The 26,691-nt window shown below is 43.8% G+C and overlaps 1 protein-coding gene across 3 annotated transcripts in view; it reads left to right on the top strand.

Annotated features, from left to right (window-relative positions):
• Positions 1-26,446, top strand: part of LOC119180867 (uncharacterized) — a 127,702-nt gene extending 101,256 nt beyond the window's left edge. The window contains exons 1-6 of one of the 3 annotated variants that reach the window (XM_075880518.1): positions 12,040-12,197; positions 13,506-13,646; positions 20,424-20,486; positions 22,626-22,714; positions 25,875-26,034; positions 26,132-26,446. In XM_075880518.1, the coding sequence (XP_075736633.1) occupies positions 13,625-13,646; positions 20,424-20,486; positions 22,626-22,714; positions 25,875-26,034; positions 26,132-26,394 (597 nt within the window). In that variant the 5' untranslated portion in view covers positions 12,040-12,197; positions 13,506-13,624 and the 3' untranslated portion in view covers positions 26,395-26,446. Of the gene's footprint in view, positions 1-12,039; positions 12,198-13,505; positions 13,647-15,233; positions 15,421-20,423; positions 20,487-22,625; positions 22,715-25,874; positions 26,035-26,131 lie in introns of those variants that run through there. The other 2 variants (XM_075880519.1, XM_075880520.1) reach the window with 2 other exon arrangements.
• The last annotated feature ends 245 nt before the right edge of the window (positions 26,447-26,691 follow it).

Here is a 26,691-nt window from a genome sequence, read left to right as displayed (position 1 = left end):
GCCGGCGAGTGCGACTGGCGGCTGTCGGTGAGAAGACACTTAATTACGTTCTCTGGGAGTGCTTTAATAGCGTCGCATCGACGTTTGTTGCTTCTTGAGCGGACACCATACACAATGAAAAATGCTTCATATAGGTTATTTGATGCCATGGCTGTGCTGTATTGTCATACCTAATTGTCGAAATCGTGTATTCTGAAACCCGGAAGCACAAATAACACAAGTGTACGGGCTTGGTCGGTAGGCCTAACCTTTGCTGGAAATCATGGTGGTAGAACATGTAGTGTACAGATCCCAGCTTAGTACACTATATAAATGGCCCGCCATTAAAAGCCCACCCATCATCTGCTTACTGCTTCCCAGCATTATCGCGATGGTTGGCAGAGCTTCTCCCCAGGCAGCACAGAAGGTTGGCCCAATATTGGGGATAGATCTGCATTGCCTGGCCCATGAACGGCCCAGTTTTCACAACGTACCGCCAAGATTGGCTATGCCAGCCAAATAGAACGGCGACGTTGGACCAGCGTTGACAACGTACCCCCAATATTGGTTCTGCCAGCCGAATAGAACGGCTATGTTGGACCAGCATTAACAACGTTCCGCCAATGATGGCTGTGCCAGTCTATTAGATTGGTTATATTGGGCCAGCTTTCAGAACTTCCCGCCCATATAGGCTGTGCCGGCCTATTAGAACGGACACATCGGGCCAGGTTGTACAAGTAGCAGCCAATATTGGCGGAGCCATCTAATAAGACCGGCATTATTGGACCGCCGTTTGAACGTTATTGCCGGCGTCAGCTGAAAAGTCAACATCACGATGTCATAATATTAGAATTCGAGCCAATTTCTGCGTGTGCTGCTTTTTGGCGCTGTTCTGGCCCAAATTCACGCGCCGATTTTTCAAGTTAGAGAGAGAGATATATATCCCGGGCACAATATTAGAACTATCTTTTCGTCATTAAACCATGCCCCGCCGCGGCGGTCTAGTGGCTAAGGTACTCGGCTGCTGACCCGCTGGTCGCGGGTTTGAATCCCGGCTGCGGCGGCTGCATTTCCGATGGAGGCGGAAATGTTGTAGGCCCGTGTGCTCAGATTTGGGTGCACGTTAAAGAACCCCAGGTGGTCGAAATTTCCGGAGCCCTCCACTACGGCGTCTCTCATAATCATATGGTGATTTTGGGACGTTAAACCCCACATATCAATCAATCAATCATTAAACCATGCACAGCTCGTTGAAATGCATAATCGTTGATTGAAGTTGTGCAAGGCAGACTTTTTAAGTGAGAAAAAATTACCGATCAAGTTTCTCTGGCAGACGTGACGTCCGATGCGGTGCTATCCATACGTATGACGAAGCTGCTGCGGATACCCCTGTCTTACGCGTGCATGTAGACGTCGAATATCTGACGCAAATCTTATCGTATCATGTGTCGGGCTAGCTATCTACGCGACCTATTCGAATCTGTTTTGCGTTCACAGCACAGTACGGTTAACGGCACTTGCTGCTGCTTGACGTGTGGGAAGAGCGGGGGTCGTCAGTTGCGTTATGGTGACTGAATCATACAACATATGCAGTTGCCGTGATCTAACACACAGACGCGCGTGCGCACGCACGCACGCGCTTTATTCATACAACGACCACACGAATTCCCAACAACATCGCAGCGAGCGGTTGGTAAGGTGTTGCGAAGTGTGTGGGCGTCGTAGGGCACCCTGTTGGTGCCCAGCTCGTTGCGAACGCGAATTTCGGCGTGGAACGCATCTTTTTTATGTACTTTTTTTACGTGTGCCAAAATGGTAGGCTGCGCAATACGAGAAGTACGACACACAAAAAAAGAAGAAACGTGAATGCATAGGGCAAATTGTTAATAACAAAAAAAAAACACGCACGCTCACGCCACTGCAGTGGCGTGAGCATGCGTGTTTTTTTGTTATTAACGAAGCACATGTGCTTCCATAAAACATGACAGCCAAGAATGATGAAGTATTCATTTACATACAAATTACTATGAGTTGCTGAAACTCACGTGAAAGAACATAATTTTCTTCCTTGGATATTGATCGAGTGCCTTGGAAATATGCTATGTGAATTTGACACATCAACAGTGCATTATGATTCCCACCATAAGCGGCCACAATCTTGGCAAGTAATAGAAGTGCTCTTCCCACCTGATGTGCACCTAACGTAAAGAGGCCTTGTTTCTCAAGTTAGCAATATATATTATATATATATATAACCACTGAAAAAATATACCAGGTGTAACCAGAAAAAGGTGCACCTGAAGTTTTAAAGTTTAAAAGAAGCAATGACATGCCAACCATCCAAAATAGAACGCCCGAAAAAGGAGCATAAATCAGTATTACAGCAGATAAAAGCCTGCTAACAGCTGAAGGCAGTTATGCTGCTCTTCCATTCAAGTATAGTGTACACTGAGAAAAGATACTGAAGATACACCATCAGCAAATGACAAAAGCAATACAGACAGAGCTTTCTCTTATAATACAAAAAGTCTTTAGCTGAGGAGGCAAATAAGTCATTGGCACACAATAAGTGCACAAAAAAAAGCTGTCGCTCGAGGCTGTCAGCGCTTAGACAACACAGGCAAAAATACAGTAGACTGCAGAAGGGAAAACCCATAGCAAAAGTTACCATACTCCTGAGTTCTTTCTTTGCGTGCAAATGAAGCTAGCGTGAAGTTGAACACTAGATTAAAGCACCACAATCAAAATCTGGAAGTCAATGCTTTAGGAATAATACAAAGTACTGAAGAAGCATGCAAAGAGCATTCCTGTGAAGGCAAATATAAAAAATGACTGAAAGCTCTGTGGCCCTGAACAAGACAACACCACAACCAATCGAAGAGCCGTTCGGACACACCAGCAGTTCTGGCCAACACTAAAAAGTCACAAAAACATACCTTTATGCCTTTTTTACAAGAGAACTTCAAAAGAAATGTGCATACACCAATGCCAGAAGTATCAATGAAAGCTATTACTTATATTCAGCTCTTCATTGAAACACTGACAGAAGATACTTGTACCTGGATGCTTAATTACTTTGGTACAACTCAAGAGCGTCGACGCCAAGTGGCAAAAAAATTATGATGGAAGACTACAATGTGATCAAATGCACACGTCAACCACCAACCAAGGTCCTATGCTAGAGTGAATATCGCAAAAAGTCTTGAACGTCTAATGTCACTGGCTTATACTCAGCGTTCTCAATCAAAATCTTGACCTCCCACACAGCATACTATTTCAACAACCTGCCACCTCTCACCATGTCATGAAACAAGCTCGAGTATACACAAACCCTCCTCACCGTTAGGCAGTTAGATAGCTCCAATAGTGCTTCACTCTCGAAACACATAGACCAGGGCCGTAACTAAACGGGTAGTGAGGAGGTTCTGAGCCCCTGAAGTATTTTCATGCTCTGACGTTTCGGCAACAACAGCTTAATCTGGGCAAGTTGGTTCATCGTGGTTGGGTTCTAGTAACAGTGAGAGAAGTTCAGGAAGAGACAAAAAGGACAGGAAAGAGCGCTGACTGCCAACTAAATTTTATCAAAGGTACTACGCCCACTTTTTTACAGAGTACAAGAACAGTGCTCAGGCACAACGACACATGTGAGACCATGATAATATAATCTTAACTGAGAAAAGAATACTCTCTCTCCGAATGGATGAGCGAAGGTATACTGATGCACTGATCCATGGCCTTCCTGACAAGAAAATGCTTTCACAGTCTCTCTTTCATTTCATTTTCTTGCTTTTTTCAAAAACAGTGTTTTATGAAACATAGAACTGCACTTACATTCTTTACAGTGTATGGCCATGCGACTACTATAGCCATTCTTAACATTTTAAGCATGCTGTCTTGCTCAAACATTGGGGCATTGCCCAGTTTGTCTTATGTTTACGTTTCCACGTGTCAATAGCATCTCATACACAACATTATATTGGCATTCAGTATACCTATTCTCGTGACGAATGGTGAAATAATGGCTATTCCTGTTGCTTTTTAGTACATACACTTTTAAAAACTTGCAAGGGATGGCAAATAACAAGATAAAATCATATCGGCTCGCTATTTTCTTTATATTGTGAAACACCTTATGTACGTACGGTATAGCATGCAAAGATCTTTGGTCATTCTGTTTTTATTTTGGTCCTGTTTTGTTTAACTTGACTTTCTGCAGGAGGGTTTAGCACACGGGTGTGATGGTGCTGTTGGGATATCCAGCATGCTTTAGTCTTTTAATCTGGTTTTTAAGGCTTACCTCATCCTTGTGCTCACATGACTTCTGAAGGGTGGCCTCAATGCACGTGGTGGCAATTCCTCTGTGTAAATTGTGTAAATGTGTAATTATGTGTTATGATGTACTAAAAAAGATGTCCCAAGAATCAGAATAAGTGACAGTAGTCAAAGTTTTTGTCACTGCCTTTATACAAATACCAGTTTATTTGTTGCCTCCTGCAGTATTTTAGGGCCTCCTATATAGATAGGATGTTTTCTCACTTTTATTACATTTTTGTATTGATGATGCCTTATGCTCAGGAGGTAGAATGTCGTTATGTTCTTTCTGATAACTTCTAGCTTCTGAGCAAAGATAATGTTTCAGAAAAAAGAAAAAAAAGGCTAGCATAATATTAAGACATGGGAAGAAAGCAGAGTTTATCAAAAATGAATGCATTAGTTGGAAATCAGAAAAAAAGATGGATGACAGGTCAGTAATGTCAATTAATTTATATTAGGACACATGAAATGTAGCAGAGGGTGGCAGGTGATTAGTTCCAATGAGATCGAGAAATTATCAGCCATAATATGAAATTGGCTCATACAGGACAGGGAACATTGATTGGGCTTCCACCCTGCAGTGGACATAATATAGGCTTAACGCTAAAAATGAGTAAAGCCTGTGAAATTAATGCTCCATGAAATGAGCAGTACTGCACAGATTGCTGTGGTAGACTTCCCATTTTGCATGTTTTTACCAGCTTATCCTGCTCGCTGTTCAGACACAAAGCTTCACCAGAAAAACAATGTTATACTTGGTGAGGATAATGCCAGTGAATCCAGTGTTTTATCTACACCTTTCCTTGCTTAAGTCCTCCTCCAAACAATACGATTTTTCTTGGAAATGTTCTGCTTACAGCACACCAACCGATCAAGTGAAACAACTTTATTGGGGTCCTGCAGGACGCGCCCTAGTGTGCAATCACCATTTCACTTCACGTTACAAGATACTGGTGGTAAAAATATTCTCTGGCAGGGTACAGAAGTGCATGCACTGAGCTAGCTTGTGCAGTGCGGTCTATTCCAGAGAGCTGAACCTATGTTTGGTACAGAATATTGTAACCACACGATGCTTGCACAGATTAAATGTGGCCACACATAGCAACTTCTGAGCTTTTTTATGAAATGATCTCGCAGTATCTGAAAACATTTGTTTTTTTGTTTACTTCATAGTTCCCAGTGAAATATTTCTCTTGTTCCTCTCATTGAATAATGGCATTTGGTGTGACTAAGGTGTTCCTAATGCCTCACTATGAGATCAGAAAAACGATTCTCCTTGAAATTGCTTCACAAGCATTTCCTAAGGTATTGAATGACACTGCTTGCACATGTACAAACATTTGCTAGTTTTATTGAGGGTTGATGATAAAGGGAATCAGTTGGTGCATCCAAGCCGAACAGAGATTGACTGGCCCTGAAAAGGGCCGTTTAGTTATATATCTTGCAGCTTGTTTCAGGTAGACAGGGCTTCATTCTGTAGAAATGGTAACTCATCACACTGGTTCCCCAGCATGAAGAACATAACTTGATGCTAACACTGACTCAGATGTTCTGAAATGTCTTAGAGGGTACATGAAGGCTGGGTACATGAAGGTTGCAGTTATACTAACTGTACAGTCAGCATGCTTGTGTGATATGTGCATAGCTGCATCAAAGCCACGTGTGAGAATTGCGTGAACAGCTGAAAATCTCAATGGCAGCATAGCTTAAGAAGTCTGTCAGCCCTTTTTTGCCAGTTTTCAATATCATCCTTCCCTTTTCATGCATCTTCTTTCAATATATCTGGGGTTTTAATTCCCAAAACCACGATATATAATGAGAAGCAAATTTTGAACATTTGGTGTTCTTTAACATCTTCACTTGTTTGCAGCGCAACACCAGAAACACAGGACAGGGAAGGAGCAAAAGAGAAAGAAAAGATGGCGCCGACTCTGAAAAAGACGGCACTGACATCATGACACGCACATGTCGTGATGTAAGCTGCCCAAAGAGCGGCTTGCCGTGAGAATAGTGAAGAATTGGGAATAGGATCTACCAGTAAGGGCTTTGTGTGCAATTCACAAACAGTGCAAAAGATCCACCAGGGGTGAACCACAGGTACATGGTGCACTCTGGTTGAGAGAGAGCAGAGTAAAACAGATGTGCCAGACAGGAGATTATAAATGGTTTTGTCTGGAGCTGGTGCCAGACCGAGCTCTGATTAAGCGTAAGGGAGTATTGAGCGCCAGGCCAATATTATCCCAATCCTGTGATGGGGTGCAATATGATGACAGGTGCGAATTCCATTTTCTCTTTTTTCCATGGGTTTAGGGAAATAATTTTTCAGGGATCAGATGAAAATACCTCCGACATACATAATAACATGCTTATTCTTGGGCGTAGTTATGCCTAGCCACCAGATTGGGGAAAAAAGGAATGTTTCCCGAAATGTGCGATAAAGTGTTTGGTGCTACGCCTTGACGGAAGTATTGATAGGTGCTTTGGAAATCGGTACGCCATTTCTGTAATCGTTAAATATGCAACTGCATGTGCCACTGTTAGGGATAGCGTGACACTCCCAGCCATTTCGGGTAAGCCGTTTTAATCTACATGAAGATGTTAATGAGCCCGTTCTCCATCCCAGCAGTAGCTGTGGCCATTCCTTCAACTAGGCCTACTGCAGCGCCAACTAAACGTCTGCATGAATTTAGCGCTAGTACCGTACATAATAATCAGCACGTGCCTTGGGTTCACTTCGATGGTGTTGTAAATTCATCTTGCGTGACAATGGTTTAAGTTGCATGCGTGCCTTAATCATTATTGCAATAGGAGACCATGATTTATCGTCACGCATGGTGTTGCTTAGCTCGGTCCTCAGTGTTCGAAGCAGGTTCCGCCTTGTGAGTGCATGAGAGAGGCACAAGAGTTGATTTCTGCTCTGTGTTTCTATGATTCCCTAGCCTGTATTATACAGGAAGCGGATAGTGCTGGTGTGCGTCAGCTGCCTCGGTGCGCTCTCAACCGCCTGCCTGGTAAGACTGATAGCTCATTCTATCAGCGCCTTGTCGTACTCCCTCCTCACACTGCGACATGTAATCCACTTGGAGGACATGATGACGGAACAAGATGATACGAAGCGCAAAACCGCAATGTTTGCAAGCCACAACCCGAGCAAACAATTCAACGGTGAGGCCAGAAAATCTACCTGACTAGGCCTGGAGCAACAAGCCAGAGAGCATATTCTTGGCTGGATAGATGGATGGATGTGGCTGTACCCTTTAGATCGGGCGGCGGCTAACGTCACCTAGCCGTAATGCTTAGTGAACTAACCACTAGATTTTTTTTCCCTTTAATTAGTAAAGTTGGACGGGTACTTTGAAGTGAAGGGTTTAATTTTCAATCGTGCCTTGACTTTAGCCACCAATCAGATAACCTCCTTCTAGTTAAGTCTACCCGTTTAAAGTCTATTTTGCCCTCCCTGTCCCTAAACACCAGTGCTTTGAAAAACTCTGCGCCATCATCTTGAACTATAAGGTGAAGCCCTTTACAAAGCATTGTCAAGTGTTCGGCAGTTTTTTCTTTCTCTTCGCACGCACTGCATATTGTGTCTACCTCTTCATATTTGGCCCGATAAGACTTGGTTTGCAATACTCCCGTCCTGGCCTCAAACAGTAGAGCACTACCCTGAGTATTATCATAGATTCTTTCTTTGGCAATTTCCTGCTTAAAAGTTCGATAGATCTCTAGTGCAGACTTCTTAATCATGCCAATTCTCCACATGTCAGTCTCCGTTTCCTGCAGTTCCTTTTAACCGATTGTTCTTTCTGGTTTGGCCACCTGCTGTTTTCTAAGTATTTACCAGTCAATTTCCTGGTTCGCTTCCTCCATTTTGTATTGACATTCTTCATGTACAAGTAGCTGAAAACCTTCATAGCCCAACGCTCCTCCCCCATTTCTCTCAATCGCTTCTCAAATTTTATCTTGCTGCTAGCTTCCCTGCCATCAAATGATGTCCATCCCATATCACCTTGTACTCCCTGGTTTGGTGTATTCCCGTGAGCTTCTAAAGCAAGCCTACATATTTCACGTTGCCTAATTTCTAATCTTGCTTGAACTTCTGACCTCATGCACAAGACCGCGTTGCCGAACGTCAGCCCAGGAACCATGACCCCTTTCCATATTATTCTCACAACATTATACCTATTGTAATTCCACAGTGCCCTATTTTTCATCACTGCTGCATTCCTGTTATCTTTAGTCGTCACGCATATTTCGTGTTTCCTCAGGTACTTGGTCCCATTGCTTATCCATACGCCCAGTTATTTGTATTTATCTGTTATCTCTAGCGTGACTTCCTGTATTCTAAGCTCACTACCTTTGTTATCATTAAAAATCATGACTACTGATTTTTTCTAACTGAATCTAAAATCTAACCTATCTCCCTCATTACCGCAGATGTCCATCAACCTCTGCAAATCTTCCTTGTTGTCGGCCATTAGCACTATATCATCTGCGTAGATTAATGCTATCAGTGCCTGATCATTGAGTTTTCCTTGTTTGACTAAAGAGAGGTTGAAGCCAAGTCCCCTTGCCTCTAATTTGGCCTCTAATCCTTGTAGGTACATCATGAATAAAAAGGGTGACAGTGGGCACGCCTGCCTAAGTCCACGTTTCACCACTGTGGGCTTGGATACCTGTTTTTCCCACTTTTTGACTACCTTGTTAGTTTTATAGATTTCCTTTAAACGATTAGTGACTCCATCTTTTACACCCAGTGTGTCTAGTATTCCCCACAAGTCCTCTTGAACCACGCTATTGTACGCTCCCTTGAATTTCTGCAGGCCGGTAGGAAGCTTCACAGCGCAGCGCCTGATCTTGTGAAACGGCGCAGCCATGCAGGCAGGGCTTTCAATTCCCTCCCTATTTTTTGTATACTACTGTCCTTGTGTACATCGTAGAACACATAACAGTAATCATAGCAAACAGATCATTGATTCGGGTAGGCTTGGTGTTTTTATTTAAAATGGAACAACGAGGAAGCTGCTGAAGCTCGTGCCTGTATACAGCTGCTTTATATAGAGATGAAACTTTAACGAAAAAAAAATGTAATGATAAACAGTAGGCTCATAACAAACAACATTTCTCTGAGGGTGCATGGAATATATGTCCCATGCAAGGCTATGCATTGCAGTCCTTACTGCATTAATTATGTACACGTACTGCAGGGCATGCAAGTGTATGCAGACACACGCTGACGAAATGACATTTTTTGCTACATACAAACGTGCACCGCACCAAATAAGACGCACGTGTTTGTATAGTCAGGGAACACTCGTGAATATTGATGAAATCACACAGCTCGCTTACAGTATAAAACAAACACAATTGCGAACAATAAAGTGCGACGCTGTTTAAAGAGGCGGACCCAGGTTACGAGGAGAATTATCAGTATGGCATAGACACCACGTGTCAAGCTTTTGCAACATCTAAAGAGACTAAATATGGAAAGTTGCCTTTGTAAGTTAACATGACAGTACCAAATGGAGAAGCCACACGAGAGAACAATTCATCGTGGGCTAAAGAATGTGTTTTAAATATTATACACAGCTTTTCAAGATAATATCGACGAGTTTTACTCGTCTAGGTGTGGGAGGTGTAGGCCTGATAAATTGCGATGTTGCTTCAGAGCCTTTCTTTCGTAATATTGCAATTTTATTCAACTCTTTCAAACGCGGCACCGTAAATTTCTACTGGGTGCTCGAACACGGCAAGCAGGTCGCGGGGCAAATTCTTATAACATTTTATTACCGAAACAGCGATACTAGCAATGCTTGAGCTGCACTTCATTTCATTTCATTTCATTTCATTTTATTATACCCCTCAGGGCCAGAGGCATTACAGAGGGGGAGTGGTAAAAGCACAAAAAGGTAACAAAAGAAAAGGAACAAAATATGCAAGTACAATAGAGACGCACTATAAGTTAGAAAGAGCCTGAGTATACAATATTAGCTACAGAATTGCGAAAATGTTTACAGTTATTAATGTTTACAATGTCAGCGGGAAGGCCATTCCAATCGCGAGAGGTTCGTGGTAGAAATGATTGATAAAAGTACTCAGTATTACATGAAGCGAATCCAACTTTGTGACGATGATCAGTGCGATGGGATACATAAGATGGTTGAGGGATGAGTCGATCGCGCAGATCAGGATGATGATACATTTTATGAAACAAGGCAATGCGTGACACTTTTCTGCGCAGTGATAATGATGGGAGGGAAAGGTCTGATTTCATAGAAGTTATGCTGGCGGTGCGACTGTAATTAGCGCGAATGAAACGTATAGAGTTGTTCTGAACCATCTCTAGAGCAGTAATTAAGTTGGTATGGGTGGGATCCCACACCGATGTGGCATACTCTAATTTCGATCGGATTAGTGTTTTATAGAGCAGGAGTTTCAAGGAGGAAGGAACGTGATAAAAATTTCGACGAAGATAGCCTAACATGCGGTTAGCTTTGTTAATTAAGTGCTCGATATGAGCAGACCAGTTTAGGTTTGCAGTAATGTAAACACCGAGGTATTTATATGAAGTTACTGATTCTAAATGAATGTTATCAATGTGGTATGGTGGTGGACGGGAAGATTTTCTGGAAACACGCATGACTTTACATTTATTAATATTTAGTTGCATTAGCCATTCACTGCACCAGTCTGCGATTGCGCCAAGATCAGACTGAAGTGAGGCAACATCATTAGAGTTCGTTATCTCTCTAAAAACAACACAGTCATCCGCGAATAGGAGAATATTAGAGTTAACAACGGAAGGAAGATCATTAATATAAATTAGGAATAATAAAGGCCCAAGGACTGAACCTTGAGGAACTCCCGAATAGACATCTGTAAACTCTAAGTTAAAGCCATTAAAAGAAACAAATTGTGAGCGGTTTAAAAGGAAGCACTCAATCCATTTCAGTAAATTAATACCAATATTAAGCGTGTTTAGTTTAAGCAGTAGCAATTTATGACAAACTTTGTCGAATGCCTTAGAAAAATCTAAAAATATGCAGTCAATGATCGATGATCGATCTGGTACTTGATGTAGCGCATGAGTAAAGGTTATTAGCTGAGTTTCACATGAGTAATGTTTTCTAAAACCGTGTTGTGCTGAACAGAAAAAAGAGTTGGATTCTAGAAAACCGACAAGGTTAGTGAAAATAATATGCTCAAACATTTTACAACATGTGCTGGTTAAGGAAATGGGGCGATAGTTAAGTGGAGATGTCTTGCTTCCAGACTTGTGAATTGGAATGACCTTCCCAATTTTCCACTCATTTGGAAGAATGGACTGATCAAGAGACTGTTGAAAAAGTTTAGTTAAGATTAACGCAGCGTAGGCCGAAGTGTTTTTCAAGAACTTGTTACTAATATTATCACAGCCGGGAGCTGAATGAAGGCTAAGTCCACCAATGAGCTCAAGAACACCAAGTGTACTGATTAGTATAGGTGGCATACTTTCAAAGGTATGGCTGTTTGTTGTGGGGTTATTAACAGCAGAATGGGCAGAAAAGTTCTCAGCAAATGTACGGTTAAAAACTGAGGCACAAATATCAGATGAAATGGGGTCGCCAGAGGAATCGGTCAGTGTGATAGCGTCATCGGTTGAGGGATTAAAAGTTCGCCAGAATTTCTTAACATTTGTGGTTAACATGGAAGGTAGTACATGGGAATGAAAATGTTTTTTTGCATCTCGAAGGGCCTGAATGTACAACGTAGACGCTGTTGCATATAAAGCCCAACGTTCATTAGAAGGCGAAAGTTTTGCGGCGCGAAAGAAACGCTTTTTCCTGTTTGACAAACGCCGGATATGGCTGTTGTACCAGGGTGCATTTGAGTTGTTGGTTACACTGCGGTGTGGGATGTACTGTTCAGTGAGTTGAATTATTTTATCTGAAAACATATTCCAATTAGTTTGTACACTGCGATCGTCAAAACCGTCAAGAAAAAGATCAGTGAAGGTAGAAAGGTCATTGGTGATTGCCTCAAAGTCACCTCTGTTATAGTCACGAATGATTTTCTTCTTTTTCTTTGTTTTCGGGTGGGCTAAGTTAATGGAAAAATGTAGAAGCAAATGATCGCTAAGACCCGGAAGGTACGTTATGGGCGATATTATATCGGAACTGTTTGTTATAATTAAGTCTAATGTGTTTGCAGCGTGAGCTACTATTCTGGTTGCTTGTGTACACATTTGCTGTAAGGAAAATACCGAGCAAACGTCTAAAAATTCGCGAGCTTGGGACGAAAGCGGAAATATTAAAGGGGAATGGGAATTCCAGGTTATGTTGGGAAAATTGAAATCACCCAGCAAGAGCAACGGCGATGTAGGGAAACGCGTACTAACAACGTTTATGGCATCTTGAAGTTCGCTACTGAATGTAGGCGAGGGTGAGGGTGGGCGGTAGCATACCCCGATGACTACATTCTGGTGACTAAGCGTTACCACAGCCCATATCATTTCTAGATTAGTATGAACGTGTACAGATGATGATGGGATATCGCTGGAAATAGCCAGAAGTACGCCACCGCCTCTCTGTGTGCCACGGTCGCGACGAAAAAGTGAGAAGCGATGAGCGTTTAAAAATATCTCGGAGTCGCACACTTGCCCGCAGAGCCAAGTTTCAGTTAACGCGATAATTTTAGCGGAGCATGTGTCGATCGCTGATGATAGAGAGTTATACTTGTTAAGAACACTTCTGATATTAGTAAACAGGACCGATATGGAAGCTACAGTCACATAACCACTGCCCCTCGCGCTTTCCTAGGGCTTGGAAGTTGCAGGCGGGGCAATGGTTTGTGTACTACGATTTGGAATGTTGATGATTGCATCACTGTTTGGGTCGTACATGTAGCATTTTTGGTTCAGAAGCAGCTTGTTGTAGCTGAGTTTATGCTTGACGGGGCCTGGTTGACTCTTGGCAAAATCAAGTAGTTTTTTCCGAGCTGCACGTGTAGCGGGTGAAAAATCCTCTGCTACAGTGATGTTATGTTTCTTTAGGTGTATATGTGTCGCAAGTAACGCATCTTTTGTTTTATAGGATAGGCATTTAACTATGATTGGGCGACAGTTGCCCTGGCTGAAGGTACCCAAGCGATGCGCGCGTTCAATGGCATCAGAGGAAAGGGGAGAAGAAAGGTGGCAATTGAGAGTGGAAATAACTTTTTCCTCTGTCATTGCCCAGGTTTCTTCAGAATCTGGGATGCCGTAGAAAATGAGGTTGTTGCGTCGCAGTCTGTCATCGTGATCCTGCACGCGTGTTTGCAATGAGCATACCTGAGCGGAAAGCTGATCTGTCTGAGTATGGATGCTACTAACTTCCTGGGTAAGTTCTTCTAGTTTTTTATAATTTTCCTCCAGTACTTCAAGCCGGTTCTGAATAGCAGTGATCTTGGTTTCGATGGATTTCTGTCCAGATTTAATTGCTTTAACATCAGCTGCTAATTCGGTCTGTACCTTCGAACTTTCCAGTGAGCGGGTGTGAACATCTTTGAGCATTTGGAAAATGACCCTCATCTGTTCCGCGGGATCTGCGGGTAAGGATGCTATGTCACCGAGCGTGTCCGAACGCTTGGTAGGGGGCCCGGGGTTGCTCTCAACATCGCCAGCGCGTAGAAGCAAAAAAGGTATGAAAAAACATTCACAAAACACTTCACACAACACCCGTGGACACGGGACCAGTATTAAGCAGAGGTTGTTATTTTTCTTTGCATTTAAAGAAACGTTTGCACACACCTGCGTTGCAAAAGGGAAGCGATTCAGTGCTTGTACAGAAGCACCGATCCCGTGTCCACTGAATTGGTTTGGGCTGCGCTGGCTTCTTAAACACTTGGTTGAAGTTGATGCTGCTGTCGATCCGGGGGGTTGCTTGAAGACGAGTTCATCAAGAATAGGCAGGGTAGGCATGGGCGCGAAATCACGAGGCGAAAAGATCACCACGTCCGACGCGCCGACGCCTAGATGTTCCAGCGTCGAGGGTAATGAAGGAGCGCATATAACGCCTAAGGATGCACTTGATAAGAAGGGCACGAGGAATGCCAGCTGAACCTGCATTGCAAAAGGGAAGCGATTCAGTGCTTGTACAGAAGCACCGATCCCGTGTCCACTGAATTGGTTTGGGCTGCGCTGGCTTCTTAAACACTTGGTTGAAGTTGATGCTGCTGTCGATCCGGGGGGTTGCTTGAAGACGAGTTCATCAAGAATAGGCAGGGTAGGCATGGGCGCGAAATCACGAGGCGAAAAGATCACCACGTCAGACGCGCCGACGCCTAGATGTTCCAGCGTCGAGGGTAATGAAGGAGCGCATATCACGCCTAAGGATGCACTTGATAAGAAGGGCACGAGGAATGCCAGCTGAACCTGCATTGCAAAAGGGAAGCGATTCAGTGCTTGTACAGAAGCACCGATCCCGCACCACTTGCTGTTTTCTAAATTGTAGCCTCCTCAATCTCATCACTGTGATCAGGAAACAGAGAGGAAAAGTACAGCAGTAGTAGGTAGAGAAATATTAAATTTCAAGCCCTTTAGCAATATCATCTAAACAAATTGCCAGTTCACTGTTGAATTCTCGATGGAAACAAACAGCTGATCAGGGACGCAAGCATGGCTTGGCACTGGCTTGGCCGTTCATACAGAGCTAAAAGCCGCTGCAGGAAACTGGATTGCGGATCGTATTGAGACAAAATATTTTATACATTTTTGTTTTCTTTGTTTCATTTCTCTAATTGCTCTTGTGATGGCGTGGACCGCGCTTCGTGATCTCATGTACCGGCGCACTGTTTTTAAGTTTAGTATGGCGCACGATATTACATGATTGCGTGCTTTAATTTAAAAAGGTTCGCGAGTATGGCCGCAACACTGCAATGTCGTGAAGAGGCACGGGGAAGAGGATAGTGGTAGAACCAGTAGCAGCTGCATGCCCCGGGTGGAGTGACTGATGCCCAGATGGAGGAATGTCAACCCGATGCCTTTTGTGTTGGCCGTTCTGGCAGTTCCGCCGACTTTATAGAAAGAGACGACCCCGTCGCTTGTCCTCTTCTCTTTTCCTTCGGGCTTCAGCGACAACATTGACAGACGACGTGTTCGACTTCACCGTGCACGTGAGTATAGGTTGGTTTTTCATTCCAGTGAATTCTTGTTCAGATTTGCAACTTGTCGACTTCATCCTGATCACCTATCACCGGCAATAAGTCACATACGTGTGATATTTAGGTGAAATAAATGATAATGCACAATTTCTGCTCCATTTACGTGACTTAGCTACACCAGGACATGAGGTAAAGCCTTTGTCGCCTAGCCACTAGCAGGCAAGATCGATCACTCGCATCCTTCAGTTCGCGAATCAACGCGCCTGCCTTAAAATTAGTAAGCTGCTCGCAAAGAAATCTTACCGAGGCAATTTTGTTTTCTGTGAACAATGCACCGTAGATTTGTCTTGAATAACAGAAAAAAAACTTGAAAAATAAATGTCGCGACCTTTTAGAAAACGCCGTGTCTAAAAGCTAGACGCGGCATTTTGTAAAAGGCTCATTAAATTCAGTATGTTTTCGTAGTTTCTGCTTGAAATTATTATTGTCTATGAATTTCATGGCCCAATCTTTTGCTTTGGCTGAAAATCTCGGCGGCAAAAACTTTATTCAGTGTCCCTTTAAGGGCAGGTGTAGATGCCATCATTTCAGTCGCAAATCTTTTTGCTAGTCGGTCGGCTGGTTAACAATAAGGGTACTAACTAGAGTTCGAGATTTCATCAGCAACACATCGTCATGGCTTCATCAGATGCTGCATTATATACATTCTCTCCTCGTTTTCAAATAGGTGTACCGTATGGTACACTGTTACAGGAAACAAGCGAGCTCATGGACAGTGAGCCATGTTGTGCTAACTGGCAGCGAGGCTTGTGAATGGGACGCATGCGCATAGAATCGGGGTGCGCCCAGTTTTGTCTGCCATTTCTCCGCCTGTACGCATGACAGCATTGGAAAGCGCATCCGTATTTTAGCTGCGCAATTTATCTAGCCCAGTGCCTCCTGCTTCAGGGATTTCTTGTCAGCACAACAAATGCATGATTTTAATCGTTGCTGCAGTGTTTCGCAAGTTGTCACCGTAAAGCACATCATATTTTTCGCATAATGCTCGCTGCAACTAGCAAGTTTCGATGACTCAAAATGCTGTTCAGGTCTGATGTAGCAAACATTTTAAGCTCGTCCTCGTGACCATGAAATATTGGTTTATTAAATAATGGAAGGCAGAGTTGGTATCAGTTGATTTACAGTGTGAAAATGAAAAGTGCGAAGGACCGTGCCTCGCAAGTTAGCCCCGAGAGCATGAGCAGAGAAGTAGCAGATGAGGATGCTCATGCGCTGCATTTCCAAATCTCACCAGCACTAATGCTTGACGGACTTCTGGCCAAGCACTAGCGTGTTCTTTCTGAAACAGGACTTTGGCCCTGTGAGCAAGTTCTTGAAGGGCATAAGTAAAATGTAGAATGGGCCCCCTAAATGCACGCATCCTTGAATCATTGGGCTTATGAATTAGTGCCCGTTTCAAAATACAACTATTCTGAGCTATAATTTGTGACAGAACAGTGCACGAAGTTTAAAAATGGGAAAAAAGTCTTTAAATGTCCCCTTTATACATAGTGTTCTTGTGATGTCACTTGTGCCGTTGTCGCCCTCTCCTGCCATGCCCGGGTAACTCCCTGGGTACCTACGGCAGTTCACGTGCTGCAGTGCGGTTTGTTGGGGGCTCGTCATCTGTTGCTGTGAACGATGTGGAAGCATTGTGGTTTTTTGTTGTCTTATTCTAACGAGCTCATTGGATTAGGAAGGCCTCGCTCGTTCACTCAATACAAGACCAAATAATCAAGATGTGCGACACATATACCAGCCACGGCGTACACCGGCTGCCCGCCACAACCTATGAGGGCCTATTATCTTGCTTTCACTACAAATTGCCTGGCCCAAAAACAAGTGAAAGCTCAAAATCTCTCGAGCCGCAATTTTAAGAGTGGATGTGTGAAGCGCAGCTGCTCCCATCGAAAACTAGTCGGGCAGAGCTAGGAAAGTTTACAAGAGATATAATAATATGAATATATTGTCACGCCCTACGCCACCAAGGTAGCAATGCCCCCTCCCCCCCCCCCAAGTGTTTTAAACAGTGCTGATGTTGAGCTTGAGCCTCTTTGATTGCAATTTGTGGAAATAGTCGAGGAAAATATTATACAAGGCAGATAGCGACTTTGCGTGCTGTGTGCCGCGGTAATGCCAGTCATCACTTTATTTTTCGCGTATGCTTTAACACACTTTTAACTTTGTATTTTGCTTTTGTTGTACGCTAATGTACAGTGGAGTCACTGAACATGATAGAGACCGTGTATAGAATTAATTGACTACTAAAAAAAATCCTGACGCCCAACTTGAACCTGAACCGATCGGCTATACTTCAAAGTGAACTAATATTGTTTCCCATTCTTTATAGTTTGTTTCAATGCAATACCAAATCTCCGCGATCGCCATCACGATTTTAACCGCCTTCCTCGCCATCATGATTTTAACTGCGGACAAGTTTGTATGTACAGTATCTTGGTAAGCTATATCTGTTTGCAGGTAAATACTTGGCTTTGGCACTTACCCGTAATGAAGTTGCACCTGAAGATGCAAATATTGCAAAGTTTCTTCAAGTAGGTTTTGTTACTCTTCACCAGCCAAATACGCTGGTACTTTTAGGAAAATCGGAATGTGCGTTCTCAATTTCCGGTTATAAGTTTCAGCGAAGAAACACCCTAAGCTCTGCTCCCTCTGCGTGGACTACTAAGTCAACTTGCCTCACTAGCAGCTCATAATTTCTCAAACTTGCATCGTGAGGCAAAACTAAGCGGGTGCAAGCACGAGGAGACAACATGGCAGTTGTAGGCGATAGATTCGGTTGGTGCCCGGGCATGTTGGTGGCGCATTTCGGAAGTGACGAAAAGGCGCTGCGAGATGCACGTACACACTTTGTATAATTGCTGTATTGGACAGCAAACTTTTATTCTTATCTGAGCAGTTTTACCAAAGGAAGCTTCATCATATGGCGTGATAAATGAAGAGAGAGAGAGAAAATTTAATGCGGAAAGGCAGGGAGGTTAACCAGAAAACAATGAAGCGAATCCACAGGTTGAACCACATCATAGCCTCGCTGTGCTTTTGTACTTTTTTTAGCTCGCCAAATTTATTGACGGATAAGGCAGCACTTGTTTTTTTACCATATGATCATCTCCGGTGTGCTGCTGCCTCAATATTTCAAATTCTAAGCATTTACACCATTGTATGCTAACTTTTCCTTCAAAGTGAGACAAGCCACATGTGTATCGTAGATCAAGAAGCATGCCAGTTTTACGTACTTGCAAGGTAAAGATCAGAAATGCACCCTTTGATCAAAAATACTAGTTTAATGGTGCATATACATAGCAGAGCACCTGTGGCACCTCGGGAACAAGATAATGCCACATATGTTACAAGAGATAATTAAAAAAGACAGGGGACGTTCCGTGAACCAATAGAAACAAAAATAAAATGGCACGTGGCAGCGAGCGAAGGCGGCAAGGGGGGGGGGGAGCCCGTGGGACTTCAGCGGATGAACGTAAGGTGTGTGTTTAATACGTGGAAGAAAAAAAATTCTAAATTTTGGCGACTGAAATTAGGGTGACTTAGTGAGTGCGCTCATGACGAGAGTAAACACGGTTATTAATTTTTTTTCAAATCTCTTTTCAAAGCCACAAAAAATCTGTATGTGGTGCAGCCTAACAGAAGTTCCGTGAAGGCAAATTATGCATTCGTCGTTGTACAAAGGCCTTTTTTTTTCATGCGCACCATCCCCGTCGCGGTCGTCTAGTGGCTAAGGTACTCGGCTGCTGACCCGCAGGGCACGGGTTCGAATCCCGGCAGCGGTGGCTGCATTTCCGACGGATGCGGGAATGTTGTAGGCCCGTGTGCTCAGATTTAGGTGCACGTTAAAGAACCCCAGGTGGTCTAAATTTCCGGAGCCCCCCACTACGGCGTCTATCATAATCATATAGTTATTTTGGGACGTTAAACCCCACATATCAATCAATCGATCATGCGCACCATAAATAGTGCTCAAAATTTAATTGCATATGTTGTTTTCATCCTCGCTGTATTCCGTGCTGTTTATGATGTAAAAAAAAAGTAGCACGCTGAAGTGGTGCTGCTTTTGGGCAACAGTTGAAAATGGCGGGGTGCATCAATGCGGAATACTGCCGCTGACACTCAAATCACTCTTGTGGTCACCTCCCACTGTTTGCAGCATGTGTTGTGTATACACAGCTACATATTTCCTAGCTAGAAAAATTTGATTTTAGGTGTTTCACGCCATTTTCCATGTAATTATTAAACAATTGCACACACTTATCAGCAGGCTTTCAATTGCGCTGAAGGACACAGGTGCCATAAAATACATAGTCGATTCTTTCAAGAAACCGTATGTAAAGGCTGAAGCTTCATGCGTACATACACACACACATACCATAATATTTTTTGTACTTTATGAAAGCTGCGAAGGTCTCATGTGCCTCCAAGCGTAACCTGTCTTATTTATTCTCCATCACCACAAAAGTTTTGTGAGTTTCAAATAAAAGTACTTGGCGCATGGCCACTTTTGGGTAATTTTTTTGTGTAGGTGTTATTTGAGCAGCCTACAGTGTTTACTTTATAAGCCTGTATGTATATGTTGCATTATAAGGATGCAGAATGTGTGTAGCTGTACAATATAGATGAAGTGTAAAAATTAAGTGTGTCTATTGTAGTGTTCTTGCAACCAATGTTACCCCCGTATTCTAGAACGTCCCTCCACTCAACGCTTCACCTTCACTTGAGATGGCTGATGGGAGCGCCGCCTTTAAGCAGAGAAAATTGCTGCATGTCAGCAATAATCTGCTGTGATTCTCGAGTAGCGCAGCGTCGCTTTCAAACGAGCAGCGGCACAGTGCTCAACTCTGTCAAGTGAAGGGTGAAAGTCGAGTCGGGGAGCGTTTATGAATATGGGGGTTAGTTTTGTTGTCTTGTTAACCTGCCATTAACACTGGATTGATTCTACTTTGCTCTAGCTGTACAGTGCTCTCCAAGGCTCAAGGAGGCACCGCACGGGGAAGGCTCGGAGCAAACCATGCGTGAGTTTCCTTTCATGGTTACACTATGCACGTATTAAGTGATAGACTTTAATGTATGCTATTTGTATTGTGCAAGTTTTTGGGGACATACAACTTCCAACACTTATATGTTCTGACGAAAATCACGCAAGAATGAGAGAAGCTTGTGCAAAAATTATGCAAGAGCGTAAGAAGCTTTTGCAGAAGTCTGTGAAATGAAGTTTTGAAAGTTTGTGGCAATGTGTCATTGTACAGTGGTCAACAGTCTTGCTCAGCATGCTTGACTGCAGGGCTCCCGGCTGCACAGGCGCATCTACGGAGTGCCTGATGCATGATAGGCCAAATGTCAGCCTGCACACTGGTGCCTCTTATCCCCGTTTGTCTGTTACATCAGTGTCTCTTGTAAAGGGGATCAACTGTGCTACCTTTTTTTTTCGAATGTAATGAGTTCTTTTTCCAGATTATTGTTGTTTTAAGGTAGAGCCTCACATTTCTATCAAATACTGAAGTTTCTGTTTTTCCTCCTAGATGCTATGAAGTCACTCCTTGTGTTACAATTGAGTGAACACTGTTATGAGAAAAGCTACTTTATGGAGTTAACTCACTCCATATTGACTTAACACACAGAATTGGTGAAATCTACACTCCATTCCAGCTGCATTAGGAATAATATTCATTTGCATACTTCTGTTTTTTTTGTTTGTTTGTTGGCTGGAGGTTTGGAGTATAGGGTGGCCAGAGGGCACTGTGTAGTCTTTCTTCATCTTCCCAATTTTGTGAACATCAATTGATAGCCGTATGGGAAGCAGCCAGCATGCTGAAACAGCGGTGCAAGCATGCAAGATGTTCACCATTGCATGCAGTCAGTTGCTGTGAGCAACCTAATGCATACAATTAACTGCGAGTGTTGCTGCACTATGTGTGCCTCCTGGAAAGCTGCAATGGTAAAGTGACACAATCGTATAGTAACATGGATAACATCGCTATTTGTTTGTTGAATAATTTTGCAACAGAATCAATGGAGGTTTCGATAAATTTGTGTATCTGCCTGGTTCATCAAAGCTTCAGAGTCAAATGCGGTATATACTCGCGTATTATGTGTACTTTTTTGTCAATCCGGTCGTGTGCGAAGCTAGTAGGAATCGCTGGCCTAAAAGCTCAACTGGGAATATATGTTGCAGGCGCTGTCACAGCTGTCTCAAAGCGGATTGTCATTTGGTTGCTAAGCCTGTTCAAATGCCCCCATTTTCTTGAAGTTCTTTCGAACAGTGCTCACTAAAACCAGTTCCCATGACAGGGTTATACCAGAGAACATAAGTACTCTCCAATAATTGTCGGGAACCCAACGTAAAGTAAGATGCAGACAAGGAAGCGCGATGCCAACACAGTGCTGTGTGTGTCGCCCTTCATGTGTGTGTGTGTCCGTTCCTTGTCCCAGTCTTCTATTGCGTTGTGTTCCCTCCGATATCTAACCAACACACCCAAGCTTCTATGCTAAGTCTTATTCAACGCACTCTTCTGCTGGCTCCCATACTGAATATTGCATGTCGAAGAACTCCACGCTGATGTGCTTAGCGGTAGCACGGTTTCAGTTTTCTTCGGTAAGCTTTATAACAGCAATCTGCCTTGTATATAATTATTGTAGCCTATCACAAGGAACGGTAAAAACGCAATGGCCAGATGGCGAAACCGAAAAAAAATGAGTGCGAAAACCTGCCTCATCTAGTTGATGTGACAGGTCCTTGCATGCGTTCAACATCTGTGCTGTGTCTCGGGAATACATTCTTGCCGTGGAAGAGGTGGGAAGATAGGAGGCAAACCTTTAAGCATTTCGAACTACACATAAACAGGTTTCGGTTTTCCAGTTCGATATTCTAGGGAAAGCATAAAAGTTCATGGAAGAAGGGACCTTGCACTCAGTCCATTTTGTGTAAGACTGCACTCGCCTGCTCGACAAGAGATGTGCCTGACCAGAGCATCATGAAGTCAAATGTGTCGGTTTGTGTGCTGGCAAGGTGGCTCGGGCTGGTTGGGGAGGGCAAAGTATGCGAGCAAAAAGTTTCTTGTAGTAAAGCAGGCTGGCTAATTACACTGGTGAGCAAATTGTGTGAGGATGCAAATTGTGCGAGTAAATATGGTATGTACTCTTGTATGTTTCAGCTCTATTGCTACGGATCCTGCGGATCCAACTTGGCATCCGGCAGCAACAAAGAGAGGTTCTGCAGGAGGTGCGACAGCTGAAGCACGAGGTACGGCTCTTGTCCGTACCTCAGCACGCCCAGCCAGCACAGCGCCCCTCTGACCTTCCCCGGCTGCCTGCTGGTACAATTAGAGAAGTGGAGGCAGCAGAGGCAGCTGTGCAGAGTAAAGCTGTGGCTGCGGCTTTGGTGTATATTTCTTGGTTTTAAATATGCCTAAGTATCATGCAGAAATTCAGTACTGCTTTAAGATACTGTGTTTCGGGAAACAAACTAGTCAGGTTATCTCATGAGCCACTGTACTACAGTCGAATATGAATAATTCGTACTCAAAGAGGCCAGAAAATTTGTTCGAATTAAAAGAAGTTTAAAATAATGAAAGTTACCGTAATTATTTGAATCTAACACGCACCTTTTTCCCGGTTATGAGAGTTCATAAATCGCATGTGCGTGAAAATCGAGTACGAAAAAAAATGAATATGGTCATTCTATTGCCATCGCCACTTACAAAATGGCCGCCCCTTACGTGCGTCGGCATGGCGCGTCGGCCATTTCTGCCTATGTGTTTCCCATGCGCGGCACTTCATACGTGTGCTGAGGAGTTCGTCATCTTGTAGTACATTAGCATCGACGGCATGGTAGGGCCGGCTCCAAAAACTCGAAGAGTGCACCACAATGCTGCTTCTAAAAGAAAAGTCGTCGCGTGTGCCGAAACGGACAGAAATCGGGCCGCATCGCGGTCATTTGGAGTTCCCGAAACGTGCGTGCGGGACTGGCGGAAACAAAAGCAGAATATTGTCGACAACAAAGATTCACGCAAAGGCTTCAGTGGACCACAGCAGGGTCGGTTTCCACAAATTGAAGAGCTGCTCGGCGAGTATGTGATTAAGCAGTGAGCGGCACAGCGGCCCGTGACGACAGAACTGCTCCAAGTGCAGGCTATGCAGTTAGCCTTAGAAAAAGGGCTAATGCAGAGCCATTTTAAAGCGAGCAGGTGCTGGCTAACGAACTTTATGAAGAGAAAAGGCTTTTCCCTCCGAAGGCGAACGGGCATATGCCGGAAGTTGCCGGAGGAGTACGAAGAAAAGCTTCAGAGTCTTCAGAGGTTCCTCCTAAACTTGCGGCACAACAACGGCTACCTGCTTGGGCAAATCGGGAATGCCGATCACACGCCTCTTTACTTCGACATGCCTGGCACCACAACCGTGTAGGAGAAGGGGGCGAAGCAAGTTTGTGTACTGACATCGGGCCACGGTAAAACTAGAGTGACAGCAATGCTCTGTTGCACGTCAGATAGGCATAAGCTTCCCCCGTACTTCATATTTAAACAGAAGACGCTCTCAAAAAGAGTCGTTTTCGCGAGTGGTGTGATCAAGCGGGCCAACGAGAAAAAAGGGTGCGCGTTGCAACCGATGTCTTAGTTTTTTTTTTTTGTCGTGGAAACCAGGCGTGCGTTACAATCGAGGGCGCAGTAGAATAGAGTAAATACGGTAAACGAGTGGAGGGCTCACCATGCAGTGATGCATGTGCATGGAGAAGTTTTATTCACAAATTAAAGGACATCCGTCATTAATTAAAGTAGTCAATACATGTCTGTACACGTTGGCCTTGCAACGAGTCAACAAGTTTTGCGTGTAGTTTGCAAAGCATTTGTATTTCGGCTTCAGTATTCTCCTGGCAAAAGAAGTGGCGCGCGGCAATGTCCAGTGCTGACACTCTTCGAAGACAACTGTGTTTCCACTGTTACCATCTGCGCTGCTGCCGGAGCGTGGCCAGCACATGATGAGAATGGAGGAGCGTCTCCACCCGGAGAAAAGCAGATCGGCATTCGAGAGAGAAACACTCCGCGGCAGCTTTTTTTTTTCTCTCTTCATGCGCGGTGTTAATAGGAGAAGAGTCTCTACATAGCAGGAACGAAAAACAGGGAAGCGTGACACCGGCGCGTTGCAGATCGGCATGAGAGAGCCAACTCTCTGCGACAGCTTTTTTCCCCTCTTTCTCTTCATGCGCAGTGTTAAGAGGAGAAGGGTCTCTGCGTGGCAGGGACGGGAAAAGCCGAAGCGTGGCACAGGAATGTCGCAGATTGGCATTTGGCAAACATTCCACCGCAGTCTTTTCTTTCCTTTTCTTCATTTTCTTCTTCAAGCACAGCGATGAGGTGTCTGATGTGCCACCGCAGGATTGGGCGGGGTGCTGAGAGCATTTTCGGAGTGCGGTATAGCTTTGATAGGAGCACAGCGTCAGTTCGAATTAAGTGTGTTGGAATTAATGAGATTCGACCGTATTTACTATAGTCTGTGAAGTCCGAGTGAACTGTCCTAAGCTAGCAGACGATGTAGGCGGCATCGTGTGTTTGATGGGCAGTGACTAGCAATAGCCTGCTTAAAACAGACATTCAGTAATTTTGTTCATTTATCACCCTATTTCGTGTCCGCTGCTGCTCTCTCTACTTTGAGCTAAAGCCTTGCCCTGCCTTGTGTTAGCCGATTTCTTACTTTTTTAAAAATCTAACATGCACCCAATTTCGCAGTGTGAAAAAAAATGCACCTTTGTTTATTGTGATGAGATTTCTATAGCGACATGCCTGTTTGTGGGCTATCACAGAAAAATATAAACAGCAAGTGGTGCGACCATCTAGTGCGACCTTTATTTTTCTATCAGTTTCATCTATGACCAAGATTTGGTCGCTCTGAGGTTGCCTCTTAGTACGCCTTGATCATGTTCATTTATCTTGTTGTGCTCTGCTTACAATGCATTGATTAAAAACATGTCCAAGCTTCTTTTTGAATTCCACATATTTTATCGTTTTTCACCTGTAGAAGCTACTCCTGGTCAACATTCAGGCAAAGACATTGTAACCTCGAAGAAACGTGTATTGGAATTTGAACACTGTACAAAGTAATTATACTATTTCATAGCTAGAATCAATATTTATTAAGGGTTATAACAGTGTTGTATTTGATTTCATAACAGCGAAACTGCATTCAGAGAAGGACTCTGAAAGGTTCTCACACTGAGTGTGAGAGGGCTGATGTGGAAACCATTTTAGGTCAAGCGAGTTGAAGTTAGCGTAAAAAAACAATGAAATGTTGTCATGCCCAAAAATTCAAGTTGTTGTTTTCAGTGTCCTCTTCTTGCAGATTTTTATCATGAAAACATTTCGATGTACTGTTGCGTTTACCCCATCTATGCTTCCTGCATTTTTTTACAGCGCAAGCACCTCCTGCAGATTGGGGGACGTGGCCTCCGAGAAATTGGTGTGAATGCCATGAAGGCTGTATTGGCACATGACGTGCAAGTGCTGTACAGCCTTCATGGCAGAAAAGGGAAAAGGGCCTTTCTGAACCTGAGGCTCTGTAGATTAGTGACAGGTTAGACTTGTTCATTGTTTTATGTGTGTGTACCCTTGTGTATTCTCTGTACTGCAGTGCTTCATGTGTATTACGGTATTTCTGTTCTTGTATGCAGATGTCATCTGCCAAAAAGCAGGGTGCGACCAGGCGGAGGCCCTCAACTTTATTAAGAGGTGGCTGCCAGGGTCTGGTGATTGCGGTGGGGGCAGGAAGCGGCGCTTCAGAGAAACATTTGTTGTTGAGCAGCCCGATGATCCCCACTCTCAGAGTGCAGATTATCGGCTGCTCGCGGCAGCTGGCTTCCTGCCCAGCCACAGCAGTCAGGGCCTTGACAGCACCACTGTCACTGTGCCCCCAACGCAACCTGACCTGCAGTAGAGCGGGCCTTTTTTAGTTGTGTATATATATTTTTCAATGTATACATTTTTTGTTGTACCAAATAAAAAAACAAATAATAAATAGTCTGGAGACTGTCGGTGGTGCACTGTTCGGCTAGCTTATGCTGATTCGGAAGCACCAACACCATGTTTTAGTTACAAAAATATGCTCTAAACTATGAATATTCTCGATTACCATGTGGGGGACATAAGTGGGGATTGCAAGTGGGACACATACGTTTTCAGCATTTACTTCCTAACGACTTTTTTCGATCTGCTGTACCAAATACCAGTACCA

The sequence above is a fragment of the Rhipicephalus microplus genome, chromosome X (assembly GCF_043290135.1).
Source record: "Rhipicephalus microplus isolate Deutch F79 chromosome X, USDA_Rmic, whole genome shotgun sequence".
NCBI lineage: Eukaryota > Metazoa > Arthropoda > Arachnida > Ixodida > Ixodidae > Rhipicephalus > Rhipicephalus microplus.
Note: the sequence above shows the minus strand (reverse complement) of the source record. Positions and strands in the feature narration are given on the sequence as shown.